Genomic DNA, 15,873 nt, shown 5'->3' on the forward strand with positions numbered 1-15,873 from the left:
TGCGTGTGTTTCCATCAGAATCTTCTCTGACGTATGAACTTCTCCTTTAGTCTCCGGAATGCTGGAGCATGAAACCATTCAGGGTGTCTCTGGGGTGAAGCCCACAGGGCTAAGAAAGCGAACCTCCAGCATCGCTGACGAGGGTACCTACACACTGGACTCCATCCTGCGACAGCTCAACTCCTTCCACTCGGTCATGTGTCAGCACGGCATGGACCCCGAATTGATCAAGCAGGTGGTCAAGCAGATGTTCTACATTGTGGGGGCCGTCACCCTGAACAACCTCCTTTTGCGGAAGGACATGTGCTCCTGGAGTAAAGGCATGCAGATCAGGTGAGCGAACTCCAACGCCTGTCAGGGCCTTCTCGGGCTGCCTAACTGTGTGCTGGGGCACACGTGAGGCCCGGGCACCTGGCGTCTGAAGCCCCCAGGTGGGCAGTAAGGGCAGACCGGGCATGGAGCTGTTCCTCCTGCCTGACTGACCTTCCTCCACTGTCATTCGTGGTTGCTCCCAGCAGGCCTTCAGCCACTGCTTGTTGGAACCCGGCTGCATGTAAAGTTAACTCATATGAGGGAGTAAATCTTTTACTGATGTTTGAAGTATGCCCCTCTCAGTTTTAAGAAACGCTGCACTCAGTTTTGTCCAATTGCTCCTCAGCATTACCTTATTAACATAACAGAATTATTTTTTTGGCAAATAATTTATTTTAAAACAGCTGGAAAATTCACCAAGAGAGGGGGAAAGTATTTCTCCTATAAAAGTCTATAGTTACTCAATCTTAGAAAATTTGACCTTCTTTCCAAATTTTCCATTCTGACTCATATCCACTGTAGACAGCAGTCAGAAGGTAATGCCTTCCACTCAAGTCATTGAATTTATTTCTCTGCACGCTCTGTTTATACCCACGAAGCCCCTCTTGGCCTGATTACTAAGTCCTGACTGTGGCTGCGTTTATCTGACTCCTATTTTGCAAACCACTGTCACCTGATTGGCCACCTCTTAAAACCTCAGCATCTGTGTAGTTTCTGTGTCTCTCCTCATATTTTCTGTCTGCCTCTTCCTATGCCCCCACTGGCCCTTCTTCCCTACATCCCTAAACTTCCTCAGGCCACTACCTCATCATCCAGGCTCTTCCCTGAAAAGGGTCAGAGCACAGGCTCTAGGTGGGGATCTTACTGTATCCACTAGCTTGGAGTTTGACGTAAGGAACAGAGAGCAATTAGAGGATTATTAGTTCTCTCCTCTCAAGTTGTAAAAAGCTGGAAGGTGTTTTCTGCTCTGCTGTTTAATAAGGATACAGCCATACTATGTGTTCTATTTTTTTTTTTAAGCACACCTTATTTTATAACTTGCTATTATGGCTACATTTCTGTTTTCCATTAAAGAGAATTATAGTCTCTAGAATAATACTCACTCATATAATTATGATTATAAACCTGATTATTTATAGTGATAAATTTTTAAGCACAGCTAATGATTTAAAAAACAGAATTCAACTGAAATTCCTAACAAAGCCATACACAGAAAAATTAACACATTTATGATAACATTCGGTAAATTTGCATCCCCCTCAACCCTTTTTTGACATAGGTACAATGTCAGTCAACTAGAAGAATGGCTGCGTGACAAGAATTTGATGAACAGTGGGGCTAAGGAAACCCTGGAGCCTCTCATTCAGGCTGCTCAGCTTTTGCAAGTGAAAAAGAAAACAGATGATGACGCGGAAGCCATTTGTTCCATGTGCAATGCTTTAACTACTGCCCAGGTAAGGCAGCTTTCCCTATTATAAATTTCATCAAGGGTAACATTCAGGGAAGTCACCAAGGCTTCTAGCTATTGTTCTTGTCTCTGAGCTAACTTCACCTGTGTCAGCGATGATATGTATCAATACTGTAGATCTTGAAGACAGGAGATTTTACCACAAAGTATATTTCAGTACTAGTCACACTCATGCACATTCAACATTCAGTAAATATTTATCCATTCTCTACACTCTTCTGTGTAACGTTCCAGCCACTCAGATAAAACCAGGAACAAGACAAAGTTTCTGTTTTTATGGGGTATACATTCTATACATCCTATGGAGCTTGAACTCCAAAGAGTCTTGTATATTAGTTGATAATTGAATGATTCTTTAGACTTATCTATTTAAGACAGATAATTCTTTTTTTAATTGAAATGTAGTTGATGTATAATATGATGTTAGTCTCAGGTATACTACTCAGTGGTTTGACATTTGCATACATTATGAAATGATAACCATGATAAGTCTAGCAACCATATGTCCCCATATAAGATTATTACAATATTATAAACCATATTCCTTATATTGTAGATTATATCCTCATGCTTTATTTACCTTATAACTAGAGGTTTGTACCTCTTAATCCCTTCACCTATTTTGAATGCCTCCTGTCCCTCCCCTCTGGCAACCAACTGTTTTTTCTCAGTATCACTTAAGTTGTCCCAGAGGTCTCTATAAAGTTTCAGTGATTTGATTTACACTACTGTCTTCCATCTCACATCCACTCACTTGTATCATTTAGTCTACTGTTGATGCCTTCCAGTGTCTTTTTTTATTTCAGTTATTGTATTATTCAGCTTTTTCTGGTTCTGTGTATTTTATAACTCTTTGTGAGTTCATCCCTACTTCCCCTGAGTACAGTGAGCATCTTTATGATCATAACCTTATACTCTTTATCAGGTAGATTGCTCATCTCCACTTCATTTAGTACTTCTGAGGTTATGTCTCATTCCTTTGGTTAAAACATATTCCTATCTTCTCATTTTTCCCCATTTTTTTTTTTTTCTATGCATTAAGTCAGCTGGTTACATTTCCCAGTCTTAAAGAAGTGGCCTTATATAGGAAACATCCTGTGGGGCTCAGAAGCACGCTGCCCTCTGGTCGCCAGAGCTCTGTGCCCACGAGTACCCCCTATGTGGGTTGTATAGGCCCTTCTGTTGTGACAGGGCCACAGTAGTTCTACTGTGGGCTCCCTAGTGGGCAGGGTTGGCCCCTGGCCTGGTTGGCTGCCCCACCCTGCTTCCTTTGGTTTCTGCTGCCCCATGTTTTGGTGGGACCAGCTCCTAGCACAGCTGGCCATAGGGCTAGGGAAACCCAGGGCTGGTGCTAGGCCCTTGGTAGGTAGTTAAGCCCTGAGCACTAATAAGCTAGTGGGAAGACTCCAAATGTTGCTGAGGATCAGTAATTAATCATTCAGGGAAAGTCTTGAGTTTAAGGCAGTAAAAAGATGGGAAGGGCCTTGGAGGACAGTGGCCACAGCATGAGGCAAGGCACAGGCATAAACATGCCCACTTTTCTTTTGCCGAGTTATTTTTGTGCTGACTTTTGGATTTTTTTAAATGTTCATCACTTATCTCAAAACATAGAAATCTTACATAGGTTACACATAGAATATATATAGAAAGTAATTAGCTGAATACTCAGGATACTGATAACTATTGTTACTTTGAGAGAATGAGAGCATGAAAGTGGGAGTACTTTTACTTTTCATGATTTTTCAAATTTATATTGCTTCTTAAAATGTACAGATATATATTCAGAGTTCAGTTTAGTCGCTTAGTCATGTCCGACTTTTTGCAACCCCATGAATCGCAGCACACCAGGCCTCCCTGTCCATCACCAACTCCCGGAGTTCACTCAGACTCACGTCCATCGAGTCAGTGATGCCATCCAGCCATCCTCTGTTGTCCCCTTCTACTCTTGCCCCCAATCCCTCCCAGCATCAGAGTCTTTTCCAATGAGTCAACTCTTCACATGAGGTGGCCAAAGTACTGGAGTTTCAGCCTTAGCATCATTCCTTCCCAAGAAATCCCAGGACTGATCTCCTTCAGAATGGACTGGTTGGATCTCCTTGCAGTCCAAGGGACTCTCTCAAGAGTCTTCTCCAACACCACAGTTCAAAAGCATCAATTCTTCGGCACTCAGCCTTCTTCACAGTCCAACTCTCACATCCATACATGACCACAGGAAAAACCATAGCCTTGACTAGACAGATCTTTGTTGGCAAAGTAATGTCTCTGCTTTTGAATATGCTATCTAAGTTGGTCTTAACTTTCCTTCCAAGGAGTAAGCGTCTTTTAATTTCATGGCTGCAATCACCATTTGCAGTGATTTTGGAGCCCCCAAAAATAAAGTCTGACACTGTTTCCACTGTTTCCCCATCTATTTCCCATGAAGTGATGGGACCGGATGCCATGATCTTCGTTTTCTGAATGTTGAGCTTTAAGCCAACTTTTTCACTCTCCACTTTCACTTTCATCAAGAGGCTTTTGAGTTCCTGTTCACTTTCTGCCATAAGGGTGGTGTCATCTGCATATCTGAGGTTATTAATACACTCTTATTGTAAAAATTTAAATAATAAAGGTAAATGTGCCTTCAGAACAGCTCCCTCTCCCATCTTGTCCTAACCAAGCCCTGAGTAGAATTGAAAGCAATAGGCAAAGATCCTTTTCGTTTTCCTGATTAGAGGTACCTGGAATGTATGTATTTGATAATATGCTAAAAATGTTGATCATTTTATTTCCCCCAGATTGTCAAAGTGTTGAATTTGTATACACCAGTTAATGAGTTTGAAGAAAGAGTTTCTGTGTCATTTATTCGTACTATACAGGTAAGATCTCCCAGGCTTCCTTTTGCTTCAGTTTACCAACACAGTCATTTGGATGGAAATTTTATAATTTATTGAAGGATAATGCAGTTTTTATTATATTATTGTATCATTTTCATGGTGCATTAATTTTTTGATAATATTGCGGAAATGAAGTGATTTTAAAACAAATATAAACATTTGTCATTCATTGAGGGGTTTTGGTAGAATTTTGTCTAAAAAAAATAAGTTTATAGATTCAAAGAACTGATGTTCTGGTTTTTTTTTTTTTATTTTCTCAGATGCGTTTACGAGACAGGAAAGACTCTCCTCAACTTCTCATGGATGCAAAACACATCTTTCCTGTCACCTTTCCTTTTAACCCCTCTTCCCTTGCGCTAGAAACCATCCAGATTCCAGCCAGCCTGGGCCTGGGATTCATATCACGGGTCTGAAAGTGATGTCAAGGCAAATATTGACAATACATTTCTTGCCTGAAATAAGAACCCATTATTTCAAGTGAGCTACTGAAAACACATTTTAAAAGATAGTACTTATCATCTCCCAAATAAGGGATTATTGACTAGAACTGCCCCTAGGATACTTTTCATCATCTTGGAAAGCAAGATAGGTTCCTTTGTGCCATGTTACCTTCATGACAACACTTGTCCTTGGTCAGTTAGGTGTCTGCCATTGACGTGCAGGTGAATGATGGAAGAAAAGAAAAACATGTATCTTCAGGTGCCAGCATTTATTTTAAATCCTTATCACTGCATCTAAATGATATAAAAAACCTGAATTCCAGATATGAATATGAGCTGTTGTTAAGAAGGCGCCATCAAGGAACCTCCTGTGTGCTAACTGGAAGAACTGAAAGAAAAATCACCGAGTACATATCATACCAGCTTAGGAATTATGTTGATAATGTCAAACTGGAACAAATAAACTGACATTATGTAAAGTAACTGGATAAGTAGCTCCCTTCTATGTGTCCCTATGATGTAGAAATATTAAGAGAATGTTGGTTTGCTTAGAGCATGGAAGTCCATTTGTACTGCAGTTTACTGAGCATTTTAAATTGCTGCTACATACTATGTTCTTTAAAATGTAAGTGATATTCATATTAGGCACTACAACAAGAAGCTTCTCTTTTATCGACTCTGTTTACAGTCCAATCAGATTAGTTTTAACTGGATTACACGCACGTATCTACAGATTCACCCGCACAAGTAGCAGACACTGGGAAGTCATGTAGTAATATGACACAACGTTTGACATTTAGGGATAGGACTAGGCAAAGTGGTTATTGTTGATGTCATTTATTCAGGATGTGTTATATTGATGTGCTCATTAACTTTCCCTGGGTGATATCACATCAGGATACAGTGTTCTGTGAAGTGACTTATTTTTAGTTACCAGATCTGATTCCTGCAGTGCATATTTTCAACCCTGACAGGTTTTCTTTCTTCTTAATTTATTAAGAATTAATCTCAGTATCTAGAGAGGATTGTCAGAATATTCATGATTCACGTCTTGAAATCTTGATTCTTTTATAAATTATGCAAAAGAAAGTATATAATAAATAATTGATTCCACTTTTTAGGCTTTGCAACTTCTATAAATGTTCTCAGTACCACTAGATATTTTAAAGAGCATCATATTAGAAATACTTTGACCTATATAAAAATATAAGGAGATTGCTGAATTTTACAGAGGACTTGGTTTAATAAGACCCAGATTCTATAAGTTTTCATTCTGACATTCTAAGTAAACATATTCTCCATTTGTCCCACAAATCTTAAACAATAAATGTTTCAGATTGTGCAAAAGCAAATTCTTAGCTTTCACTAGAAACTCTGGTTCGGAATTACAATCATAGATTTGTATAAATTAACTGTTAGATGATCTATTAAATATGTGCAATATTATTAATGGAAGTAAAACATTTTCAAATCAGTGATAAAGATTGTTATTAAAAGATAAATACTGTCTGTTAACTTGTTTGAGCCTCAGATTCCTCATTTATACAGTAAGAGTGCTAGACAGCCAGTTTCTAAGGTCCCTTCCACTTCTGAAGTTCTCTCCCCGGCGTGCTTGGACCACAGAGAAGTGAGCTGCAGGTATTCAGTAAGGTTAGCCTAGTGTTTGGAGCACGTTAATTTTGAGGGATTAATAAAATGTAAAATCATAGGTTTATGAAGCTATAATTTTCCTTAAATGAATATGATTTATATTCATGCTTTTAGAAATTTAGTTCAGGTAATTTTTATTAAATTGTGTACTGCTGTATTCAGATTGGATACATTTATTCATTTGCAAAATCAAGCAAAAATGTTACTTTGGACTCTCTCAATTTTCCCTGGTTGTCAATGTGGTTTTCAATAACTTGTGAAACCACCTACTTAGTACTGAATGTGTCAGAGTCTAAGAACATAGATGGGACTTGGGTGGGAGAGATGTCCCCTCAAATGCCACTGTGATTGTAGGCTCCCCTACTGAAACCCGGAAATCCTCCGAGGCCCTTTCCCAGGTTAGTCCTGCGTAGCATGTTCCACGCACACCCTGAGTCATGTCGGGTCTTCAGGCTCACACTCTAGCTTCCACTGCCACTGCAGCCCTTGTCTTTCCCACAGACAGCTTGTATCCTGAGGCATGTCTACTCTGGGCCTTTCTCTCTCGTATCTCCCATCTTTCTGCTACAAAGAGCCTCTATTCCACACCCAAGCCACAGGCTCTCCTGTTCAGGGATGGCCACACAAATATTATGCTATTTTAGGGCTCCAGCTTCCTCCAGGGTCTATCCAGAACCCCAGATGGGGATCTGAATTAATTTCTCTTAGTGGCCTGAAGATCTTTAGTCACAACAGAAATACCTTACAACCACAGAACTCCAAATCTTGGTAAGTCATTCTGTGTCCTAGTTTCTTGGAGATGCAACAATATTCTGCTGACTGTGGGTATCCTTGGCCTCTCTGAGGGCTTCTCACCTTTCCCTCTGTCCATTCACACTTTATTACCCAGCCTCAAACAAACCTCTGCCAGCCTCCACACCATCCATCCACTCACTTATCCATTCATTCTTTCCCTTCCTTCAGCCATGTCAGGTATCCCCTCAACTGTCTACTCACCTACTCTGACTATGCTGAAGGCTGTGGTGGAGTCAGTCTTCAGCTGTTCCACCGACCTGCCTTCAGGCCAGTTTTTACATGAGTTCTCACTGTTTTCACTTCTCTGCAGTACTTAGCATTACCACTAATACGCTTGTTCATAATTCCAACATGACATACTATAGGAACTCAAAGAAAGAGTTCTCTGAGAAAACAATTCACTGTCTCAATAGCCACTTCTCAATAGTCTCTTCCCCACTCACCTTACATGGAGACTGAGCTCACACCTTGGAAAGCAAACCTGAAAACTTAGAAGCAGTTTCCCTTCTTGTACCTTCTCTCAGGTTAAGGTTTTGCTCTGCCTGAGAGAAACTATAATGAAGGGGAAAGATGAGCATGGAGTAAAATCCATGACGTGTAGCTTCATGGTTCCTTCCGAAGTTGTGAGAATTCCCCGTGCACCTGACATTTCTTTCCTCAATTGCAAAAGTACCAAAATATGTATTCCAAAGCCAACTGAGAGGAGATTTGGGGATTTGGGTCAGTTTGTCTCATTTGCTTTATTTCATTCATTTCAATGGATAATTGAAAGTTGCCTCTTTCTGCATAAGTGATGATTCTGTATAATATAGATCAAAGCTTTTAGTAACACAGTTTAATAATTTATTTGATTAGAATTTCAGTAGAGTAATGGTTGTGAGAAATGTCTTCCCTGGTAACCCTAGGTGAAGGCGCACCTGGCACCATCCTGACATGCCCTCATATTCTCTCTTTCTCTCTCTCTTTCTCTTCCACACATACACAGTCTTCAGTAACTTCAACTGTTTCACATAAAACACAGGAAAAATGTCACGCTTGAAGGTGGCCCTTCAGTTCTCCTAGTGAAAGGGCATGTAGCAACAGTACCTTGTGCCTGGCCATCTTTACTCCAGCTCACGTGCTCTGGTACCTCATTGTGTCCTCACAGCAGCCCTGGAAGGCGGGAGGGTCGCTACTGCCATCCTTGTGTGTGTGAAAACTTGAGACCGAGATAAGGCCAGTGACTTGCCTGACTAAGGTTGCCTAGGTTGCCCAAGCTGTGCCATCATTCCACACTCAGCAGTGGCGGTGAGAGCACCTGTGGGGCAGAGACTTGAAAAAGTCCCCAGGTTCCGTTTTGTTCCTCCTGGTGCCCGTGGGCTGCCCTGGCCCAGCACAAGGTACTCTTTTTCTCTATCAGCGTTGAATAAACACTGAGCACCAAGTTCTTGGTGCTGATCACATGGGGTGCCTTGTGCTATCCTTCTTGTCATAGTCACCAACTATAACTGGGCTTCCCTTGTGGCCCAGCTGGTAAAGAATCTGCCTGCAATGCGGGAGACCTGGTTTGGGAAGATCCCCTGCATAAGGGAAAGACTACTCACTCCAGTATTCTGGCCTGGAAGATTCCATGGACTGTATAGTCCATGGGGTCGCAAAGAGTCGGACACGATTGAGTGACTTTCACTTTCACCAACTATAACTAGGTTTGGCTTTTGTAATAGATCAGTACCCCACCCCCACCTTGAGAGGGTGCAGAACTCTGTTTTGGTCATTATTTAGTAGCAGGCTGTCCCAGCCTGACAGGAAATGGAGAGAGCCTCCCAACAGTTAAGAAGAAGGTCACTGTCAACACACAGCCCTCAAAGTCACTACGAGAGCCACCAGGTAAGCTAGCTGAGCAGCCTGGAGAGAACCTGTGGGCGCAGGCCAAGTTCCTGGGTCCCTTCTGAGGGCTGTGTACCAGGCAGGCCATACACAAGTCTTTGTGTGTTTGAACATGGCAGTGTGTGCATGCTGCCAGTGTTGGCTTTGGCGCCAAGAGGTTAGGGAGGCACTGTGTATGCATAAGGGCATTGATTTCTTCTCAGGCTGTGCTGTGAGGGCCACCTTAACCCCTGCTCCCTTCCTTCCTAGAGCTGCCTTAAGTTCTCTGGAACTCCTCTGTAAGGGGAAGTCTTGCCTGGAAAGGTATCTTGCCCTGTTTCTCAAGGTGTGAGGGTGTGGGTGGGCGTGGCCTCCTTTCTTCCTTCCCAGTCTGCATGACCCTCCCCTCCTGTTCCTTCTTCCTTTGCTCTCATTTCCAAACGGGTATTGGAACTCTGAGGCAGCAACAACCTCAGAGCCAATGAAATGTAATCTTAGAGAGTGTTTCCTGACTTTGGGGGGCTCTGTGTTACAAGTAAGCAAATGAACATATGAAAGAAATATAGAGATAATTTAGATTCTTGGTAATTCTTAAATGGCTTGTTTCCCACTGAACTGACATTTTCTTAGGCTAAAGGGTATAAATGTAAAACCTTTCATGGACATTCATTAAAATTTTTTTTAAGAACACTTTACCCATATCAAAACTGGAGTGAAAATAGGAAACAGTGCTATAATTCTAATTCATTGTATTATCCTAAATTAAGTCAAACTGAGATTACAATAGATGTCTCAATAGATCAGAAACTGGAAAGCACTATGTAAAATATTTGCCAAAATACATTTTATACATTTTTTATTTTATAATTTGGTCTAGTTAAAATGCTCATTAGCTCAATTTAATGGGTGTTACTAGATTCATTAAGATGTCTAAATATGAATATCATTTCCTTAGTATTGTAATGTTGCTTGAAATATTTGACAGAAAACATTTCTTTTTAGAAAAATGATTTTTGAATTGAAGTTTGTATGTACAATTCAATGCTTAGTAGGTCAGTATACATTTTCATGACATTTTTCAGAGTCAATAGTTTTAAATATCTTATTGTTATTATATGTTATAAAAACTTAGCCTACATTTCAGGGTCTCTACAACACTTGAGCCATTTAATTTTTCCAACATATGCTGAATTTTTCCTTCAAATGTGGATATATGTGTTATAATCTATGATCCTAATTGTGAATTTTTGTGGAACCCAGGAGTTATGTTGATTTTCTTGTGTCCTTGGAGAATTTAAGTTGCTCTAACAGTGTTGCATAGAAATGAACTTATGACATTTAATATTATTTTAATTACTAACTTCAATTGTCAACTTACTGTGAAATGGATATGTCTTTTAACTACCATGGCATTGAACATTGCAGTTTTTCTTTTTCCTTGTTGGATCTGGAAAAGGAATTCTACTTTGACCTACATGGAAAAACATGATCTAGTTAATCTTTGAAAAGTTCTTAAGTGAAATATTCCTCCATGAAAAAGGAAGCAAAAGTACTGAGAAGTGAAAGGCATTATCAAACAACACTAGTTTTAAACTAAACCCACCCCAGCATATGTCACATGAAATTTTAAAAAATAAGTTAATAATGCACCTCATGTCAACAAAAGCCTTTGAAACATGGGTTTTCACTAGATACCACCTAGTGCTAAGATGAAAACCAAAACAATATCAGATAGACATTTATGCTCTAAATTTGTAGTTGTCTGGTGTTGTACTTAGTAAATGTGTGTCATTAATGCTGTATTCTCCTAGCTATTAAAGAAAATTGTTCAAATAAAGATATGGATGTAAAGGATTTTTGTTAGTGTCATAAATAAACCCACATCACATACACCAACATAGATCACATTTGGGGCCATGAAACACACCTTTAAAATTTAAAAGCCTAACACTAAAAATCAATGACAGAAAGACAGCTGGAAAATCCCCAAATAATTGGAGATTAAACCACTTCACTTTCACTTCTCACTTTCATGCATTGGAGAAGGAAATGGCAACCCACTCCAGTGTTCTTGCCTGGAGAATCCCAGGGACGGGGACGCCTGGTGGGCTGCCATCTATGGGGTCGCACAGAGTCGGACACGACTGAAGCGACTTAGCAGTATCAGCAGCAAATAACACATGGATCAAAGAAGAAATCTCTAGAGAAACTTTTAAATATTTTGAACTAAATATAAGTGAAAATACAAGTTAAAAATGAATCGATATACAAGAACAGAAACAGACTCATAGACAAAGAAAACAAACTTCAAAAAAAGAAAAATCTCTGTTTCAGTTCAGTTCAGTCGCTCAGTCATGTCCAACTCTTTGTGACCCCATGAACTGCAGCATGCCAGGCCTCCCTGTCCATCACCAACTCCCGGAGTTCACTCAAACTCATGTCCATTGAGTTGGTCATGCCATCCAACCATCTCATCCTCTGTCGTCCCCTTCTCCTCCTGCCCTCAATCTTCCCAGCATCAGGGTCTTTTCAGATGAGTCAGGTCTTTGCATGAGGTGGCCAAAGTATTGGAGTTTCAGCCTCAGCATCAGTCCTTCCAATGAACATCCAGGACTGATCTCCTTTAGGATGTACTGGTTGGATCTCCTTGCAGTCCAAGGGACTCTCAGAAGTCTGCTCCAGCACCACAGTTCTAAAGCATCAATTCTTTGGCACTCAGCTTTCTCTATAGGCAAACTCTTACATCCATACATGACTACTGGGAAAACCATAGCCTTGACTAGATGGACCTTTGTTGACAAAGTAATTGTCTCTGCTTTTTAATATGCTGTCTAGGTTGGTCATAACGTTCCTTCCAAGTGGTAAGCATCTTTTAATTTCATGGCTGCAGTCACCATCTGCAGTGATTTTGGAGCCCCAAAAAATAAAGTCTGACACTGTTTCCACTGTTTCCCCCTCTATCTGCCATGAAGTGATGGGACCGGATGCCATGATCTTAGTTTTCTGAATGTTGAGTTTTAAACCAACTTTTTCACTCTCCACTTTCACTTTCATCAAGAGGCTCTTTAGTTCTTCTTCACTTTCTTCCATAAGGATGGTGTCATCTGCATATCTGAGGTTATTGATATTTCTCCCAGCAATCTTGATTCCAGCTTGTGCTTCCTCCAGCCCAGCATTTCTCATGATGTACTCTGCATATATACAGAGTATATATGCATATATACAGAGTGACAATATACAGCCTTGACGAACTCCTTTTCCTATTTGGAACCAGTCTGTTGTTCCATGTCCAGTTCTAACTGTTGCTTCCTGACCTGCATATAGGTTTCTCAAGAGGCAGGTCAGGTGGTCTGATATTCCCATCTCTTTCAGAATTTTCCACAGTCTGTCGTGATCCACAGATTTAAAAGCTTTGGCACAGTCAATAAAGCAGAAATAGATGGTTTTCTGGAACTCTTGCTTTTTCAATGATCCAGCAGATGTTGGAAATTTGATCTCTGGTTCCTTTGCCTTTTCTAAAACCTTCTTGGACATCTGGAAGTTCACAGTTCACATATTGCTGAAGCCTGGCTTGGAGAATTTTGAGCATTACTTTACTAGCGTGTGAGATGAGTGCAACTGTGTGGTAGTTTGAGCATTCTTTGGCATTGCCTTTCTTTGGGATTGGAATGAAAACTGACCTTTCCCAGTCCTGTGGCTACTGCTGAGTTTTCCAAATTTGCTGGCCTATTGAGTGCACCACTTTCACAGCATCATCTTCCAGGATTTGAAACAGCTCAACTGGAATTCCATCACCTCCACTAGCTTTGTTCGTAGTGATGCTTCCTAAGGCCCACTTGACTTCACATTCCAGGACATCTGGCTCTAGGTGAGTGATCACACCATCGTGATTATCTGGGTCGTGAAGATCTTTTTTGTACAGTTCTTCTGTGTATTCTTGCCACCTCTTCTTAATAGCTTTCCTTCTGTTAGGTCCATACCATTTCTGTCCTTTATTGAGCCCATCTTTGCATGAAATGTTCCCTTAGTATCTCTGATTTTCCCGAAGAGATCCCTAGTCTTTCCCATTCTATTGTTTTCCTCTATTTCTTTGCAGTGATCACTGAGGAAGGCTTTCTTATCTCTTCTTGCTATTCTTTGGAGTTCTGCATTCAAATGGGTATGTCTTTCCTTTTCTCCTTTGCTTTTCACTTCCCTTCTTTTCACAGCTATTTGTAAGGCCTCCTCTGGCAGCCATTTTGCCTTTTTGCATTTCTTTTTCTTGGGGTTGGTCTTGTTCCCTGTCTCCCATACAATGTCAGGAACCTCCGTCCATAGTTCATCAGGCACTCTGTCTATCAGATCTAGTCTGTTAAATCTATTTCTCACTTCCACTGTATAATCATAAGGGATTTGACTTAGGTCATACCTGAATGGTCTAGTGGTTTTCCCCACTTTCTTCAATCTAAGTCTGAATTTGGCAATAAGGAGTTCATGATCTGAGCCACAGTCAGCTCCCAGTCTTGTTTTTGCTGACTGTATGGAGCGTCTCCATCTTTGGCTGCAAAGAATATAATCAATCTGATTTCAGTGTTGGCCATCTGGTGATGTCCATGTGTAGAGTCTTCTCTTGTGTTGTTGGAAGAGGGTGTTTGCTATGACCAGTGCGTTCTCTTGGTAAAACTCTATTCGCCTTTGCCCTCCTTCATTCTGTACTCTAAGGCCAAATTTGCTTGTTACTCCAGGTGTTTCTTGACTTCCTACTTTTGCATTCCAGTCCCATATAACGAAAAGGACATCTTTTTCGGGTGTTAGTTCTAAAAAGTCTTGTGGGTCTTCATAGAACCATTCAACTTCAGCTTCTTCAGCGTTACTATCGGGGCATAGACTTGGATTACTGTGATATTGAATGGTTTACCTTGGAAATGAACAGAGATCATTCTGTCATTTTTGAGATTGCATCCAAGTACTGCATTTGAAAATTTCTGTTTACCAAAGGGGAAAGGAAGTATGGGTAAATTGGGATTATGGGATTAATAGATACAAACTATTATTATAAATAAAAGAGATAAACAACAGGATTTACTGTAGCTGTTCCTGTATAGCACAAGGCACTATGTTCAATATCTTATAATAATCTATAATAGAAAATAATCTAAAATATATACATATATGAGAAAGAAATAAGCCTTGCCTGAGTCCTTGTTTTTGTTTTCTCTGTTTTTAAAAATTATATACACCTAACAGAACCCCAAGGTACATGAAGTAAAATTTGGCAAAATTGAAAGGATAAATTGACAGCAATAATAATTGTAGCCATCAATATCATGCCTCTGCTGCTGCTAAGTCACTTCAGTCGTGTCCGACTCTGTGCAACCCTGTAGACAGCAGCCCACCAGGCGTCCCCGTCCCTGGGATTCTCCAGGCAAGAACACTGGAGTGGGTTGCCATTTCCTTCTCCAATGCATGAAAGTGAAAAGTGAAAGTGAAGTCGCTCAGTTGTGTCCACTCTAGCAACCCCATGGACTGCAGCCTACCAGGCTCCTCTGTCCATGGGATTTTTCAGGAAAAAGTACTGGAGTGGGGTGCTATTGCCTTCTCCAATCCCCTTCATAGCCTGCCAGAAAATTTGCTAAATATCTGACCGGTGCTCACAGTTTCATTGGTCTGATCCTTGGCACAGAGAAGAGAAAGAACAGAAGAACCCCCGCTGGCTTGTGTAACAGAGTCTCTCAGTTGTGCCCCCTGCTGCCCACCTGTTCACGGGAGGTTCAAGGAAACAAGAAATGAGAGATTGTAAAAGTCCCTCCAGCCATAGGAGCGAGGACCTCTTACCTTAACCAGAGGTCTTCTGGAATCTGAGACTGGGCTGCATGAGCTTTCTGCTGAGTTCGTTTTTCACTGTCCCGGTTTCCGGCACAATGGGCCTTCCCCTGCTCTGGGTTTCTTTGCCTTCTGCCTCTAGTGCCAGAAGCTTCACTGAGTTGGGCTCCTGCTGTGCATGGCCTCTTCTGCGTGGAGGTTGGTTCAGCCAGGTTAAATCCGAGTTATGGCACCATAGATGTCGCGTGAGTGTATGCTCCCCGGTTCTTTGTCTCATCACAACAAAGATTTGGAGTGACGGACATTAAAGCCCTCAGCACGTCACAGCTCTTGGGTCTTGGGCAAACCGTGTTATAGCTCTTAGGCAAATCAGTGTTACAGCTCTATTTTATTTAGAAGATAGCAGGAGAATCCATCCTTGAAGCGTGAGGGCATGCCAACCCAAAGACTCGAAGGGAAGAAAGTGGAGGAGCATACGGGGGAGGGAGACAGAGAGAGGGAAAGAGAGAAAAGGAGCGCACGCATGTAATTAGCTGAAGTAGACAAAATCAGCAAGAATATATAAGACTTGAAAACAATATTAACCACCTTGATCTAACTGACATTTATAGAACCCTTTACCTATATTCTTTCAAAGTACATACTGATCATTCTTCAGAATAAATCACATGCGAGACAATGAAAAGAG

At 40.9% G+C, this 15,873-nt stretch overlaps 1 protein-coding gene across 8 annotated transcripts in view; it reads left to right on the forward strand.

The window, feature by feature from the left end:
• MYO5A (myosin VA) overlaps positions 1 to 11,237 on the forward strand; it is a 205,180-nt gene extending 193,943 nt beyond the window's left edge. For 7 of the 8 annotated variants that reach the window (XM_027553991.1, XM_027553984.1, XM_027553986.1 and 4 more), the window contains 4 exons: positions 51 to 333; positions 1,592 to 1,766; positions 4,555 to 4,635; positions 4,914 to 11,237. In XM_027553991.1, coding sequence (XP_027409792.1) covers positions 51 to 333; positions 1,592 to 1,766; positions 4,555 to 4,635; positions 4,914 to 5,066 — 692 coding nt within the window. In that variant the 3' untranslated portion in view covers positions 5,067 to 11,237. The remainder of the gene's footprint in view (positions 1 to 50; positions 334 to 1,591; positions 1,767 to 4,554; positions 4,636 to 4,913) is intronic. The other variant, XM_027553989.1, reaches the window with a different exon arrangement.
• Positions 11,238 to 15,873: the final 4,636 nt, after the last annotated feature.

The sequence above is a fragment of the Bos indicus x Bos taurus genome, chromosome 10 (genome assembly GCF_003369695.1).
Source record: "Bos indicus x Bos taurus breed Angus x Brahman F1 hybrid chromosome 10, Bos_hybrid_MaternalHap_v2.0, whole genome shotgun sequence".
NCBI lineage: Eukaryota > Metazoa > Chordata > Mammalia > Artiodactyla > Bovidae > Bos > Bos indicus x Bos taurus.